Source organism: Hyperolius riggenbachi, chromosome 1 (assembly GCF_040937935.1).
Source record: "Hyperolius riggenbachi isolate aHypRig1 chromosome 1, aHypRig1.pri, whole genome shotgun sequence".
NCBI classification, from domain to species: Eukaryota; Metazoa; Chordata; class Amphibia; order Anura; family Hyperoliidae; genus Hyperolius; species Hyperolius riggenbachi.
Genome location: NC_090646.1, coordinates 76332512 through 76349832, shown reverse-complemented (window position 1 = coordinate 76349832; position 17321 = coordinate 76332512). Strand labels below are relative to the sequence as shown.

The window sequence follows — 17321 nt, the reverse complement described above, 5'->3', positions numbered from 1 at the left end:
ACTTGAGCCATAGGGAAACATGGACATTACCTTGCACAAACAGTTGTAATTGACAGCAGCTGATATATAACTGACAGCAACTGGTATATTTCAGTTCTGACAAAATATATTGTCAGAACTGGAAGGGATCACTGTAAGAAGAAAACGTGAGCTTCTGAGAGGGACTGAGGGTGAGGTTAGTATGGAATATTCTTTTGCAGCTACATCATGTGTTTTTTTTTTAAAAATAATTTTCCTCACTTCAGGTCCCGTTTAAAAGGAAATAAATATGGTAGCCACCATATTCCTCTTGCTTCAGTTGTCCTTTAGGGCCCTTTCACACTGGGGTGGTGCGATATTTCAGTGTTGGAGACTTTCATACGGCACGACGGAAGTGACGTTTTCACCACATCGCAGACGCAGGTCCAAAACTACAATACTACTCGGCTTCTGCATAGACTTGCGGTGATCTGCGTCGGCCTGGAAGTCATGCCAGTCTATGGTGACGCATGGATTTGAAAACAATTACCAATGCAACATCGCAGCACGCCTGCGCGGAAGCATATTTTTACAATACGTTTCCGTGCACTTCCGCATACCCTCACGCAGGAAATGACGGCAAGCGCACGTCACTTCCTGCTTGGCTGGTGGCCAGACAGGGAACACTGCGTACTAACACGGTGTTCCCTGAAGGCCTGTTTCTGGTGGAGCGATGTGGTGCGGAGGAAGCGCCACATCGCTAACACAGGTTTATGGTCTGAAACCAGCCTTAAAGTGGACCCAAATTAAAAATACAAGAATTCAGAAATGAAATCTATTTTCTAAATTATAATAATAAATAGCCTTTTTTCAGCTGCATGATGACAAATATAAAATATTTTACATTTTACATTTATTGGAGGAACCCCTCCCTATTGCCAGGACAGAAACCGGCAGACTGGTGGAGGAGATAAAAACAAAAAACAAAACACAGGCTGCTACTGATGATGTCACAGGGTAGGTGATCTCAGCTTGTGTGAGATTTCACATACACGACGCCACTGTGAGGGAGGGTAGCTGATGACAAACACACCCATGATCTAAAACCTTCTGCTAAGCTCAGAAGTAATGGCTGCCACCTGTGTAACCCTAGTTATGAAAAGAGAAGGGTGAAAAGCATGCACTGAAATGCTCATAGGCTTGAAAGAGTGTGCATCTATGTGTCAGAGTGGTGCAACTAAATACTTAGAATTAAAAAAAAGGTTTGGTTTGGGACCGCTTTAAGGGACCAATTGTGGTTTCCCATGATGCATCACTCCCGAATCATCTCTTTATGCCTCTGAAAGCAAGGCTGCTTGTTTTGGGTCACCACAATCTGTTTGGGTATTCATTCCAGCTCACAAATCAGTCACATATTGAGGCTTGTTTTCATGGAGAAACAGATTCATTCAGCATAACAGGATCTAGAGGTTACCGTACATCACACCAGCTAGTTCTTATATGACGTGCTTCTGCAGTTAATAGAGATTCCTTAAATATCCATTAGTCATTTTGGAATTAATTACTTGGCCGTTTAGTTATGTGCAGCCAAGAATAACATTCTATCCAAGCCAGGGGTGTCAGGCTCAAATACTAAGTGGGACAAAAAAATTGTACACTGGGACTTAATCGCTGGCCAACCTCAATTTCTACTGGCCACCTTCTTCCCTTATATAGTTCCCAGGTGTCTAATGGCCCCCCTCTAACCCCTATACAGTTCCCTGGTGTCTAGTGGTCCTCCCTCACCTATACAGTTCCCTGGTGTCTAGAGGCCCCTCCCCTATACACTTTTCTAGTGTTAAAGTGAACCGAGCATCATTTTTAACACCCAGAGCAGCTCTATAGCAAATTAAAAATACATTTTAAAAATGTGGTTTATTATATAAAAAAATAAAAATAAATATGTACCTCATCTTTTTACATTTAAAGGTTAAAATTGGCACCTCTTCTGTTTGTGAAAGGACTGTGGGTCGGAGCAGCAACAGATGATGGAAGGCAGATAAGAAATCACCCCAGACTTAACTGACCACAAACACTGAGTCTTCCCTTCTGAACAAAAACATTAGTCACACTTGAAGAATTTCACACCTAGCCTGGATAATGGCAGTGGAAAAGTAGCAGGGGGTTGAACTCCTGAAACATGGCAGCCCTTTCAGCTATTTGAAGCCATGAGTTGCTTAGATCCTTTTAACCTCCCTGGCGGTCTATTAAAACCGCCAGGGGGCAGCGCTTTAAAAAAATTTTAAAATCATGTAGCTTGCGGCGAGGCGGGTAGAGGCTAATCAGCGCGGAGGCGATTGGTTTGTACACGCAGCCAGGAAAGTGCTAGCTGCGTGTACAAAAAAAAATAATAAAAAAAACATTTGCAAATCGGCCCAGCAGGACCTGAGAAATCCTCCTGCGTGGCATAGCCCGAACTGTGTTTGGGCTTACCGCCGGGGAGGTCAAGTGCTTTCCTCCTACCTGCCCCAATATGGCTTCCATTGTGTTCTAGGTCTTCACCTCAAATATAGCTTCCCTGGTGGTCTAGAGTGGGCAAAACATAATGGGAAGTGGGGAAACCACTTGAAGGCCAAATTTAATGGCTCTGAGGGCCAGATTTGGCCCCCGGGCAAGAGTTTGACATATAAAATCTAAGCCCTCTAAAGTGCCTCATACCACCATAATAGTGTGTAATGAACGATTTTTTCTAACACAGCGGCTGGCCACAAAGGGCTTGATTCATTAAACATCGGTAAGATTACCGTACAAGCACAGCAATTGTACCATTACTTCCATGCATAAGTACTGCGTTGCTCCAGTAGTGCACGTGTTACTGTAGTAGCAGGTGTGCTACTAGCATATCTCGCGGTACGTACGCACGGAAGTAACGGTAATATTGCCATGCGCTGTAAGTGTGCACGGTAATACTACTATGTTTAATGAATCAACCCCAATGTGTCTGCTGCCTGCATTCGAACGCTCCCTTTAGGCTACTTTCCCACCAAGACGTTGCGTTTTAGGTGACGTTATAGTCGTATAACGTGCCCCTAACGCAACGCATGGTGGTGTTGAAGTTGGACGTCAGATTGAGCTGCGTTATGCAGCTCTCAAAGCAGCCGCTCCAGGTTAGTGATAGGAAGTCCGGATCTTTATAAGGATTCGGATCATTTGAATCAGATCATTGAAAAGATCCGGATCTTTGAACCGAATCATTTGAATAATTTTACTAGGGAAGCAGACTGGGTGAAATGACTAGCAGGACAGGACTTTCCCTGCACTGTACATTCTGTATGTTCCTGTTTCTTCCAGACAGACATCCACTGTGAACCGAATCTTTCATTGTGATGATCTGGATGATTCGACTCACAAAAAAGATCCGGATCAAATGAACGGTTCGTTCATGATCCGGACAACACTACAGTCCCACCATGAGTCTCCTCAGTGCAGTGAATATTAATTAGCCATGTGGCTGGCCACAGAGGAGGAGGGGAGACCTCCTCCTCCTCCAACATTACTGAGCATGTGCAAATCGTCTAACGTGGCTTAGCCCAGTATAACGTACAGCATGCAGCACTTTGTTTCAACGTGCTGCGTTACTTTGTAACGCAACGTGTGCACTGTGAAACAGCACATTGATTTTACAGTGCTGTGAGTTAGGCTGCGTTACTGGCTGCTGTAACGTGGGACTTTAAAGAGTAACTGTCAGGCTGCAAAAGCTAATTTTAACCTCTATTCCCCTTTGTTAAACAGTTTAGAAGTAAGCCAAAAAGGCAATACTGAAGTAAAAAAAAAAAAAAAAAAAAAAAAAAACGCTCTTACTTTTGATGTGTGCTGAACAGCAAGGCTGTTATTCCCAAGCACTTAAAAGGACGAGAGGCCGCATAACATACTGCAAAGCATTCTGGGGCTACTTCTCCCCACCTTGGGTCCTCCCCTCGGCTGCTAGTGAGAAGTAACAGGCTCATATTACAGCAGCTTGTAATGCAGCCCAGCTCACAGCACTGAAAAATCACAGGGCAGAGTATACTGCATGAGTCCGCTATTGTTCCTTGCCACATGGCTAATTAATATTCACTGCACAGTTGTGTTGTCCATTACAATCTTTTTTGTGAGTGGAATAATCAGGAAGCAGGGAGGACATGACGACACAATTGGCTTCATAGGAGACAGACAAACATGGAACCTGCCATGAGCATCATTCTCTGCAAATACTATCTAAAAATTCGGTGAAATCCAAACATGGACAGTGAAATGCATATGTAATGTAAGTACAGCCAATATTTAGCTACTGATATGTGTTTTTTTTCTCTGAGACCTTATACCTAACAGCTCCTCTTTAACGTCCCACTGTGAAACCAGCCTTAAAGCTGCATGGCTGTGTTTTGATGCCAGCCTGTGGGATTGTGTTAGTGCATCTGGTTGGTACAGATGCGCGCTTTCTTCTATGTGCAAATCATCTGGTGTCATTGCTAATTGGGTCCATAAGAATTTTATGTATACAGAGGCCTGATGAAGGGCCTAAGTTGCCTGAAAAGAACATGTGGTGTTGCCTGAAACTATAACAGCTCATTACATGTTGTGCCAGTCTCATGAAGGTTTTCGATATTTTTGATACGCTTCATTACTATTCATGAAAATTTAATTTACGGATAAGATTTTTATGGAAGTACTATTTTTTTGTATTTCTGTGTCAGTGAAGTTGTATGAAGTTTTAGCCTGCATTTGAACAACAGGTTCACTTCAAAGTAGGGAACAGCTGTTGCTCAATGGAAAAAGATGAAACATCTGTAGGTCTAAAGGCAGATCTTCACTTCTTAGACTGAACTCACAAATGCTGTCCTCAAGGGCCTTGTACAGAACTTTGCAGTGACTAGTCTTATGCCAGCTCACGTAAGTGGCATCCAAATGATGGCACATTGCTGTCACATGTACACCAGGTCTAACCACTGGCTGGAGGCACTTCAGAGAATGTTTCTTTTTGTTTAAATAAGCATGTGTTCTACACGCCCATCCCCAGCAAACCCTCTGGCAATAATACCTTTTTCATTAATTACTATTTACAGCAGGTGTTCAAGCAAGTGTTGCAGGAAGTACCGTATCAAATCAGACGATCACCATTACAACTAAGGCTCCCTGCACACCGCATGCGATTCCCATTCCGCTTTTTAAATCTGTTTTTACATCCGATTCCGATTTTTAATCTTTACTGCATGCTGCATTTTTTGATCTGTTTTTCTTTTGAATGTATTCAGGGAAAATCGGAATTGAAAATCGGAATCTGAAACGGAATCGCAAAAATGATTTGCAGTGTGCAGCGAGCCTTAGGGTGCTCATATACACTTACCAATCGTCCACAGCAAATTCGAAAACTGTGATCGAATCTGTCAGAGATCAAATTTCCAACACTTAACGAGGAACTAAACCCAGGAGTGGAATTAAATGCAATCAGTAGCTGATACCCCTTTGCCTCAAATACATAACCGGGGGTTCTGTATGGCTGATATTGTGGTAAAACCCCTCCCAGTGTGATGTCATGACCATGGTCCTGACAGTTTGCTGTCTGTAAACCTCATTGCATTGTGGGAAATAACGTATTTTTCCAACTTGCAAGCAATATCTCCTGTGCATAGAACGCTCAGTAACGAACATTCCATACATCACCTGGCAAGACTAAAAATGTCACCACCAGTGATACATTTCAGAATGTAAATCAGGAAAGATTTTACAATGGGCAAACACTGACTAAATAATGTATAAATGAATAGTTTAAAAGGTTTTCGACTAACCCATCTCCTCATGGGGGATTTTCAGGGTTTTCCTTGTATTATAAAGCATTTCCTGAACGGTGAATTAACTGCCAAAATAGTAAGATACCAGTCTGCCTCCCTACTCCCTTGCACACTATTTTTTCAGTTAGAGTTAGCAACTGTCATTCAGGAAATGCTGTCGAAAACAAAGAAAACCCTGAGAATCCCCCATGAGGAGATGGACTAGTCCAAAACCTGTCTGTTCTGTCAGATTTTAACTGCCTACTTTTTTTTTTCTTCGCTGGAGTGGCCCTTTAATGTAAAAGAAATGAAGTGCAGATCTGCCAGAGGACTGTGGGCCGGCCCTAATGCGGAGAATGAATATAGTGGCGTCCTAAGTACTTATAGATTACTGTAAACATCACAACAGAAATAGTATATCTAAAACCTCCAAAGTGCTGATAAACATTGCCTGGCGTAATGTCCGCAGTGTGCTGCTCTATAGAACCTCAGTGCAATCACGTCATCAGTCAGTTGCTGTAATTCCCTAGCTTCAATGCAGAAAAGATGCCAGCAGTTGTATTCAGGTAGCGGATCACCTCACACTACTCCCACCACTGCAGGTGTGAATGCAAGCGCGGTGTGAAGTAAAGTACCGGAAAAGCAGTAGCAACCGCTAAATGACGACCAGGTAACAATCTTCACAACAGCAGAGCCTGTTTGTTTACAAGTTGAAAACATCATACTTTTCGTTGATATAATCTTTATTTAGTAGCAAAGGCTTCTAGAAAACCTTATTGTACAAGCGAAGAAGAACCCAACTCATGCATCTCCCTCAGCTAGGACTGTACCGGATGACTTACAGACCTACTCTCATTCTGCACTTTATGTGCTGTAATTAAACATCCTGCTCCGGAATGTGAAACCATTATTTGTGCTGTGTACTAAAACTGTAAACCAATAAACAGGATATAAAAGTGCAGCTTACATCACACCAAATACTCAGGGAAAACAGCTGTTTTTACACACGGTGAGGAACAATAGCCACACACAAAAGTCAGAGGGTTTCAAAGTGTGAAAAGGTCTACAGACCAAAAAACAAAAATATTGAAAAGAAACTCATGGCAAATCATATCGCTTACATACTTATAAGTTTATTTCATTTACGAACTGCATTTAGATTGACCTTCAAGAGCCCCATTTCACTGGCAGAGCTGAGTTTCTGCAGCATTCCGGAATGGCAGGAGCACGATTATCACTGAAATCGCAGTGCACCTTTTCCACTGTGACGACTGCACCTGCGGCATGGTACTGTGGTAATTGTCTTGTGATTGCACTTCGGTAGTAGTCTATGTGACTTTCGTGGGAATTCCCTATTACATGTGAAGCTCCCCCCCCCCCCCAAAACAAATAAATCAAAATCGCGCTGTACATAATGATGATTGCATTAAAAGGGAAGAAAAAAAAAATCGCATTGCTGCAAATTGCAATCAGAATCGGAGTGCGATTGTACCTGCGATCGTGATTTGTACTGGAACAGTATTTAATTAAAGTATCCAGAAGGTATGTCAGTTTTTGCAGCTAGTTTGTAAAACCCCCTTTTCTTTTCCTTTTCTTATAGGAACTGAAACTCCCTTTGTGGTTTCGCTGCCTCGTTTGCATAGGTAAAAGCATTAGTTTTTTAACACTTGCTTGTCTTCGAAAACAGAAAGGGATTTTAGGTAATTTCTTAGTAGGGCTAGTACTAGATGTACCTAGGTTTATCTCATGTCAAATGTCAGTTCAGGTACCCTGTCAAGTACTGGAATGCCAGACCTGTAAATGACAGCAACTTCTGAGTGCAGTGTTCCCCTCCTTACCTCTCCTGACTGGAAGCCACAACATTGTGCGCCATGGCATGTTCCCACTTCCCCACCCCATAGAAATACAGGTTTCAGGCTGCTAAAGCAGGGCTGGCGTTTCCATAGGGGCAAACTGGGCAGTTGCCAGAGACGGCTAATGGCCCCCCTGGTCAACAGTAGTCCCCTGGGGAGATGCAGAGTGCTTGCTTTGGAGTAAATTGACCTGTTTGGGTGGTGCGCTCCTTCCTTCAGCTGGCAGCATGTTAGCCGAGTACAAAAATGCCACTGGTTCATAGAAAAGAGGTTCCTGCAAAGATATAGTTAGAAGGACACAGACTGAAATGGGGACCAAGCTGGATGTACAGGCGAGTTCACTCCACTGTGAGTACTCTGCAGGGACTCCTGGGGGCCACTATTCACTTTGGGGGAGACCTGGGGGGAGCTTGTCAGCCCAGAGGGTATAATATCTGTTGGGGGTGGGGGAAGGTACCTACTGTACAATCAGGGGAGGTAGGTGCGGGTCACTGAGCCCCAAGTAAGTTTTGCCTAGAGCCTCATTTTGACTAGAACTGGCCCTGCAGCACATAAAAAAGTGTCTGTACAAGACTCGGCTCCTAATTATCCCGACCCCTTCAAGTAATCAGAATTCTTACTAAACACAGAGAATCTTCTTCAGTCACTTTTTAACAGTGTATTTGCCTCTAAGTAAAAAAATAAACGTCAGATGGAATACGTTTTCAGTTTAGCCAAGCTGAGGGAGTATCAGAACACCTCATCTACTTGTCTCAGATGAGCGATTTATAATTAGGAGGTCATTCCGCAGCTCTCCCACCACGGCCAGTACTCTAAAACCAACTCAGTAAAGACAGTTCTAATGGTTTATTTTCACAGATTAAGCGTAACCAATCTGATTAGTTACAGCCATTATGTTTGATATTACAAAAGGTGTAAAGAACAGTCTTTGAAAGGACAGACTGGGATTCATTCAATGCATTTTACTTGATAAATAAGAAATGTATTGCAGCTTCTCTTACCGGATTTTTCCACCAGTTCCCGGACATCCCTCTTCTCCGGAAGACCCGAATAGCCTAAACCCCGGCATTCTAGGATGGTCTTCAGCTGGTGGAAGCTCAGTGTCACGGGGTCCACGAGTTGGCTGGCGAAGATGCCCGTCTCGTACCACACGATGGTCTCAAAGAACCTGGCCAGCACGAAGAGGATGAGGAAGTAGAGGAGCAGCAGGAACAGCTTGAGCCACATGGTGCCGTTGTGGTGGGATCTGGGCGGTGGTGCCCTCCCCTGTAGGAGCAGAGCAGACAGGATCTCACACACTATGCCAGCCCTCGCACCGCAGGGATTGTTGTTTAATAAACTGTGCTTCCTCCCTCTGGCACAGGGATAATTACAGAGCACTTAACCTGTTCATCCACAGGGCAGAATTATTAGACGCAGCTTGCCGAGCTTCCTACATAGCATACGGGTGACATAAAACACTTACGTCCGCTGCACATTATATGGCACCTGCCACACACACAGCAAGCCTTGTTTACTAAGAATGTATACTGTATACTGGGGGGGGGGGGGGGGGGGAATGTTTATCTATATAAACAAAAATAGAGCAAATAGCTCTTGGAATCCTCCTCTACAGTGCATGCTCTAATAACAAAATACTTAATGACAGCTCAGGCTAGGTGATAATTACTCACACAGTTTAAGGTGGCCATACACTGGTCGATTTGCCATCAGATTCGACCAACAGATAGATCCCTCTCTGATCGAATCTGATCAGAGAGGGATCGTATGGCTGCCTTTACTGCAAACAGATTGCGAACCGATTTCAGCCTGAAACCGTTCACAATCTGTTGTGGTGGTGGTGCTGCTGCTGCCCCCCTGCATACATTACCTGCTCCGCCGGCGCGACTCCAGTCTCCCGGTCACCGCTGCTCTGTCTGCGCTCTGGTCTCCAGGTCCGGCATGCCTCACTTCTTCTAGCCCGGCAGGAAGTTTAAACAGTAGAGGGCGCTCTACTGTTTAAACTTCCTGCCGGGCTAGAAGAAGTGAGGCATGCCGGACCTGGAGACCAGAGCGCAGACAGAGCAGCGGTGACCGGGAGACTGGAGTCGCGCCGGCGGAGCAGGTAATGTATGCGGGCTCTATTGCGTCGGTCGTCGGGCACTCGAACGCCGCTAGCGATGCGCTCTTTACCCGCGGGCGATCGACGGTTATTTTCCGCATGGCACGATCGACGGGATCGGACGAAATGGATCGAAATTCGGCGTGTAGCGTGAACGATTGGCAGCAGATTCGATCCCAGTGATCGAATCTGCTGTCGAAACGGGCGCAAATCGGGCCAGTGTATGGCCAGCTTAACAGTTGTTATCACTTGCATTCCTCTCTGTGAAATAACATTCTGTCTACGGTAAGTTTACAATTCAGTCGTTAACTTAAGGATTCTATTGTTAACTTCAGGAATGATTCCTTAACTTAAAGACAGAATCCTTATTTTAACAATTGAATGAGGTAAATTGCTAAGTAAATACTAAATGATTTATCACCATGGTGCTAACAGTAATAAGAGCTTGTTATTAAAGACAGGAGATAAGCTTAGTGAATTTTGGCCAAAATTACTGAAGAAGAGGGAAGCCTCTGGACACTGTAGAGGCTTTCCACGCCATTCTCCTTGCCGCTGATGCCAGTCGCCAGAAAGCTCTGCTTCTCTGGGCAGCAAAAATCCACGGCCAAGAAAATCGTGGATTTTGCCCTGGGGATTTGGGGGGTAAAGACCCCTCGTTCTGCCGCGGGATAGCGACGTTTTAGCAGGGGCAAACATGCCCATGTTGAATATAATGTAAAAAGCAATTTTTAGTCTCTAAGCATAATGCTGCAGTTTTTCCCTTACTAAGCTTACATGTTAAACATTAGCAATGTTTTTAGTACCATCTATGGAGAAAGCTGTTGTGAGCATAAATCTGTGCAAAACTGTGTGATATAAGTATAAACTCGCAGACCATTACTTATTTTTGGGGCTCCTCTTTGAAATTCACACAAAACCACAGCCAAAGTTTTTCACAGTGGACGACCAGCATTGTAAAGTCACACAAACAATAGATATCAGTCACTATAATTAAACGCCGTTTAACAGTGATTCAGTTAAATTAAAAGGAACCTGAGGTAAGAGACACATGTAGGATGCCACATTTATACAACACCAGTTGTCTGGCAGTCCTGCTGATCTCTTTATTTATTGTATTTATAAAGTGCCAACATATTATGCAGCGCTGGCTCTTTGGCTGCAGTAGTGTCTGAATTATACACCTGAAACAAGCATGCAGCTAGTCTTTTTGCCATAAACATTTGATCTGCACGTTTGCTCAGGGTCTATGGCTAAAATTATAAAAGGATAACTGTAGTGAGAGAGATAGGGAAGCTGCCATTTTTATTTCTTTTTAAGCAATACCAGTTGCCTGGCAGCCCAGCTGATCCTCTGTCTGTAATACCTTTAGCCATAGCCCCTGAACAAGCATGCAGCAGATCAAATGTTTCTCACATTGTCAGATCTGACAATATTAGCTGCATGCTTGTTTCTGGTGTGATTCAAACACTACGTCACCTAAATAGATCAGCAGGGCTGCCAAGCAGCTGGCATCGTTTAAAAGGAAGTAAATATGGCTGCTTCCGTATACCTTTCACTACAGTTGTCCAGAAGGCAGAAGATCAGCATGACAGCCAGGCAATGTGCATTGTTTAAAGTGGAGCTGAACTCTTGCACAGCCCAGTAGGAAAATAGAGAGAAATGCACCCTGTATATATTTAGAGAGTTTAGTCTGTCTAATTCCCCTTGATCTGTGCCTATTCGCCACTGTAATTTGATCTCTCAGCGCTGTCAGCTCAGGAATTTCCTCACCCAGAGCAGAGCAGCTAATTTGTGAACGCAGAATGTTAACCTTATGTCTGCTTCCATGAAAGCAGGTAGTAGACACTGCAAATTGATATCAGGATTTGTATCAGCTGTAACAAAGAAATGCTTTTTCTTTAAAGGTGATTATGCTCTTGCTTATCTTTTAGAGCAGAAAGGAAGTTCTGAGTTCAAGTCCGCTATAAATAAAATGTCAGCCTCCATGTCTCTCACTAAGAAGAGGCTTGATAAACCTGTCCCTTCTCCCCCAGTAGTTAGAATACAGAGGATCAGCATTGCAGCCAGGAATCCTGCACTGCTGGGGGAGTCGGCAGAGTTATTCCTAATGCTCTGCTCAGGTTTATTTTAGGAATGAACACTAATAGCAGTAAGCAATGGGGAGATAAACTTGCATAGTTTAGCACCAGAGCTGTGACTTCACTGAGAGGAGTCATGCAGTCCATGTCCTGCAGTGTGTATGAGAGAATGGAACCTCAAACCATAAACCAAAGCATCTGCGGCCTGCAGAATATGACAGAACAGCTCCGTGACGGGCAAGAAAGTACATTCCCCTGCCATGGAGACTGCAGGCATGAATCGTCGTTAGAAATCCATCTACTGCAGATTTAGAAAATAAAATTAGGATGACCAGATAAGGGACATTGGGAGTCAAACCAATAGCGGAACCGCAAACGCTTTGCGTTTTTTGAAACAGTTTTTCAGAGCGATTCTAGGCATGTGGAAGGCGATTTTCCAAACATGCTTAGCGTCTTTTGGATCGTTTATATTTTGTTACAGTTGTTACTGAACAGCTTCTGTAACAAAAATGCTTGGAAAACCGCTCTGATCTAGCGTTTTTCAGAGCGGTTTTCCACTTTCCTATACTTAACATTGAGGCAGAATCGCCTCAGAAATCTAAAACATGCTGCAGGACCCAAGTTCGCGTTTGGGGAAAAAAACGAATCGCTCTGGTGCGCACCATCCCATTGAAATACATTAGCCAAGCGCTTTTCATACCGCAAGCATTTTTAAAAACACTCAGAAGCACTGTTGGTGTGCACCAGCCCTTAAAGTGGACCCGAGCTGAAGCTCCGGTTCAAAACAAGCTCTTATCCTGCAGAGAGGGAAGCCTCAGGATCCTATTGATCCTATCCTATCTAGTCGGCAGCCCCCCCGTTGCAGATCGCGGCCCTTCCCTTCTATATTAATGGCCGCACTGTAGCCTCGCGGGCCCGCCCCCTCATGAGCAGTAGCATGGAGCCCGCGGTTCCTTGTTACTGCGTATGCGGGCTCAGTCAGCTATTGCGCAGCCATGAATAAGGAAGAGGAGCCGCACGTCCCTCATCTGATTAGAGACTATGGCTTCTCGCTAATCTTCCGGGGGGCAGGCTCAGCAACGAGGGACATTAGAATACTGAAGGAAGCCTCAATAGGATCCTGAGGCTTCCCTCTCTGTATCTGATTTTGGGTACCCTTCGGCTCGGGGGGCTGTATGCATGGATCATTGGATTTTTAATAAAAGGCTTAGATATCCATTCTTTAACACCTTACTGCTTGCAATGATGCAAATATAAAGCTCTCAGGGGCCACGTGAAATGTTGAGGGGGGCGGATTCGGCTCAGGGGTCTTGAGTTTGACACCTGAGCCTTAAAGCGGACCTGATCCCAAAAGTCCTCTCTGCTCTAAAAAGATAAGCGACAACATAACATCCTTTAAAGAGTACCAGTGAAAATAATGTAATTAAAAAAAAAAAAGTTTATTCAGTCAGTGTTTGCCCATTGTAAAATATTTCCTCTCCCTGATTTACATTCTGACATTTATCACATGGTGACATCTTTACTGCTGGCAGGTGATGTCACTGGACGGAGATGCTGCTTGCTGTTTTGGCAGTTGGAAACAGCTGTAAACAGCTATTTCCCACAATGCAACGAGGTTCACAGACAGGAAACTGCCAGGACCATGGTCCTGACAGTTTCCTGTGGGAGGGGTTTCACCACAATATCAGCCATACAGCGCCCCCTGATGATCCGTTTAAGAAAAGGAATAGATTTCACATGTAAAAGGGAGTATCAGCTACTGATTGGGATGAAGTTCAATTCTTGGTCACGGTTTCTCTTTAAACAAAAAACATTTCTTTGTTACAGCTGATACAAATCCTAAAATAAATCTACACTGTTTCTACCTACTGATTCATGGAAGCAGACATATTGTTAACACCCTGTGCTTTCAAATGAGCTTATCTGCCGTGGCAGTCATGTGACACAGGGGAGAGATCAAATTTCAGGACTCAGACTAAACTCTCTAAATACACACAGGGTTCATTTCTATCGGTTTTCCTTCTGTCCTGTGCAAGAGTTCAGGTCCACTTTAAGGGTCCAAATTTCTAAAAATAAATAAAATAAAAGTAAAATGGCAGTACTTTCATAGGACACTACCATCTCCCAGGGCAGTGGAGTCGAGGAATCGAAGCAATTAGGGTACCTGGAGTCGGAGATTTCATAAACTGGAGGAGTCGGGTGATTTTTGTACCAACTCCTCAGCCCTGCTATCTCCCCAGCTGAGAATTATACCCCATAAATCTATTCTTAATTACCAGAAATAATGATGATTCATTTTTCCACCAGAATAAATATAAGCTTCTGCGCGATTCCACAGTCGTGCACATGTGCTGCCAACAATTGTGCTGCTTTGGCATATTTGACAACAATGAATTCATTTAATTAAAAAAAAAAGGCTCTGGCAAGCCCAAGGCACTCTAATAGATGACTTCATAAAAAATAACTAATATTTAAAGTAGCTTAGGGTTTGTTTTCCATTTTTGCAAGCGAAAAAAAAAAAAAAAAAAAAAAAGGTACAGTGGTTAAATAGTCTTCCTTGGGTCATTAACATTTTACAGACTGTGGTGTTATTCACAGAAAGGTCTTCAAAACTGTGGTTAAAATGTAACCATCACCTGAATCAAATTAAAGAGAACCGAAGGGGCTCGATTCACAAAACGGTGCTAACCTAGTTAGCACGCCTAAAGGCTTTGGCGTGCTAACTAGGGTGCTAAGTAGTTAGCATGCACAAAGTTTCAAAAAAATTGCATGCAAAGTTTTTGTTGCACTGTTCGCATGCTAAATATGCACTAACGGTGCGACGTCACGCCGCGCAGAAGTTTGCGCGCATAATTTTGCGCGCGATTCATTTCGTGTGCGATTTAGCGCGCAAACAGTTGTTTTAGGCGTGCTAAGGGGCTTTTCACAGGCGTGCTAACAGTTAGCACCGCTTTGTGAATCAAGCACAAGGTGTTGGAGGGGGCAGGGGGGGGGGGATGGGGTGTTTGATCCCTACCTACCTTCATATACTCAACCACGGACCCTCTGACAAGACCTTGTCGGGTCTGCTCGTGGTCCCTGTCATGACACAGGCGCCTTCATGCTATTCCACAATTCCACAGGCATACTTGTGCAGGTATCGGGGATGGCACCAGACCATCAGGGAAAGCTACATGGGGATGGTGGGGCCACTATGGAAAGCTACATGGGGATGGGAGGACCACTAGACTACTAGGGACTACTGTAAAGGGGGGAATGGGGGGGGGGGGGGGGACTGCTAGAACACCAGGTTGGCATCACTATTCGCCTGGGCTACAGATCAGAGCGCATTAGGTTTGGATACGTTTCTTTTAGGTCAGTCTAAATCCTAAAATAAAAAAAGCCTTAAATGACTGGATGAAAATAAGGCCTCTCGCAATAAAGGACAGATTTACAGTGATACTTAATCATTACACTTGAAGTAAACTGTTCCATTTTTAGCAGATCAAAAGATCTTTTGTGAAGTTTATATTGCTGCAAAGTACTGCTCCTTTCACCATATGCAGAAGACAGGATGGAGTATATTCTACCTGACCACTGTCCTTTCAAACTGTCTGTTGAGATGCAATGGACAACATCATCGCATCCAGGGCTGTGGAGTCGGTACAAAAATCATCCGACTCCAACTCTAACTCCTTCATTTCTGAAACCACCGACTCCAGGTACCCAAAATTGCTCTGACTCCTTGACTAATAATTTTCAAGATGCCGGGTCCTAAATTACCTGCAGTCCTGCCCTAATGCAATGTACACATTTTTATTGGCTGAAAAAGTTCAGTCAGGTTTTCAAAAATGGCCCATGCATCGGTTTTCTGAGCAGATCGGAAACAAACCACTCAGATGTGAACTTTTTCATAATCATTGCACAAGCGCTTTCAGGGCAATTTTGAAAATCGCCAGCGCTTGAAAAATGTAAAAAATGCCCCTAGTGTGAAAGAGCCCTAAATGTAGATAAACTATATAGCGGGTGCTAACTCTGGTAATTTAGGATACCACAAAATAAGACAAAGACAAGCACACACCAGCATATTCTGCACAAACCACAATATTTATTGAAAGTACATATAGAAACATAATCAGTGGTGTACCCCAAATAATTAGGGCCACCCAAGTATAGATTACACACCTAATGGTAAAGGGAAGGCACATTGTGATAGCCCTAATTATTTGGGGTACACCACTGATTATTTATATGTTTCTATATGTACTTTCAGGCCATGTCCACGTTGTGTTCGGCTCGCGTGTCCGTCGGAGTTGGGCTGTTTTTGAGGCGTCTTCCTACCGCGCCCCCCCCCCCCCCCCCGATTCACGGCGCTTGGGTGGATGATTCGTTTTTGTGCTTAGCGGTTTTCTAAGCGTTTTTTCCAAGCGGTTTTGTAATGCACTCCCTGACGCAAGTCAGGAAGTGACCTCTTTGACCCGGAAAGGAATAAATACAATGTATTTATTTTTAAACACGCAAATGCAATCACTACACAAAGTGATTTTGTGAGCGTTTTGCGTTTCTCCTATACTTTCCATTGAGGCGAAATGGCCTCAAAAATGGTCCACGCACCGCTTTACTGAATGGACAGGGCACGACCCGCGCTGATATGAACCTTCGGTACTTATCCGTTAGCCGGGCGCATCCAGCAGGTGGCGCTAATTACTATTCCCCCTCCAGGCCGACATGGATAGTAGGGAAAGATGCAACTCTGGTGGAGTATTGTTGGGCAAAAAAAAAGCCAAAAACACCTGCAGTGTGAACAAGCCCTCAATAAAGGTTGCAGCTTTTGCAGCCTATACTGGTTTGTGCTGGTCTTTTTTTGTGACAGTTGTGACAAGTAGCTGCCAGCAAGTGCAGCTGCCATACAGGAGTGGCTGGTGTCTGGAGATCAGGGCATCTGCAGAGCAGCACAGGTGGGAACTGGCAGGAGTTGAGAGCTCCTGGCATAGAGGCAGCACCACCATAACCTTACACTGGGCGATGTAGCTGGTGCTCCTCTAGGGCCCGGGGCCCCCCAAGTCACGTGCCAGAGTCTTCCCCCCACTCCCCATCACACCTACCTGATCGGTGTCCGCGGAAGCGGCTCAGGCGCTGCTCCGCCCCATCCCCCGCTCCGGGTTGTCACCGCTGCCGATGTTTACCGATCAGCTGAGCAACAAGACAGCCGTGACGTCACCGCGACCCCTGACCTCCCCTCTGTGTATCTGCGAGCCAGGGGGCGGAGTCTCACCATAGAGAGCCCAGCGGAGGGAGAGACGGGACGGGAAGGAGCATAGAGCGTCCGGGGGCGGCTAGATAACACAGGCACGCTGACCACAGGGGAGGACTGCAGGGATTAGTGTGTTATGCATTGAGTGTGACTATAGCTGCCAGTGACACTGCCTGTGAAGGCTTGCTGTAACCACAATCACCCTTGTTTTTTTGTCATCATTACACTGACATACTGTTCCTGCTGGCAGGCATTAGAAGTTTATACACCTGTTTCTATTTTATTTTGACATCATCATCAACATTACAA

General features: G+C 44.5%; 1 protein-coding gene across 2 annotated transcripts in view; it reads right to left on the bottom strand.

Moving 5' to 3' along the window:
- LOC137563167 (charged multivesicular body protein 3) overlaps positions 1-17037 on the bottom strand; it is a 76588-nt gene extending 59551 nt beyond the window's left edge. The window contains exons 1-2 of one of the 2 annotated variants that reach the window (XM_068275300.1): positions 16864-17037; positions 8602-8866 (exon numbers count right to left, since the gene is read on the bottom strand). In XM_068275300.1, the coding sequence (XP_068131401.1) occupies positions 8602-8827 (226 nt within the window). In that variant the 5' untranslated portion in view covers positions 8828-8866; positions 16864-17037. The remainder of the gene's footprint in view (positions 1-8601; positions 8867-16863) is intronic. The other variant, XM_068275282.1, reaches the window with a different exon arrangement.
- Between the last annotated feature and the right edge of the window lie 284 nt (positions 17038-17321).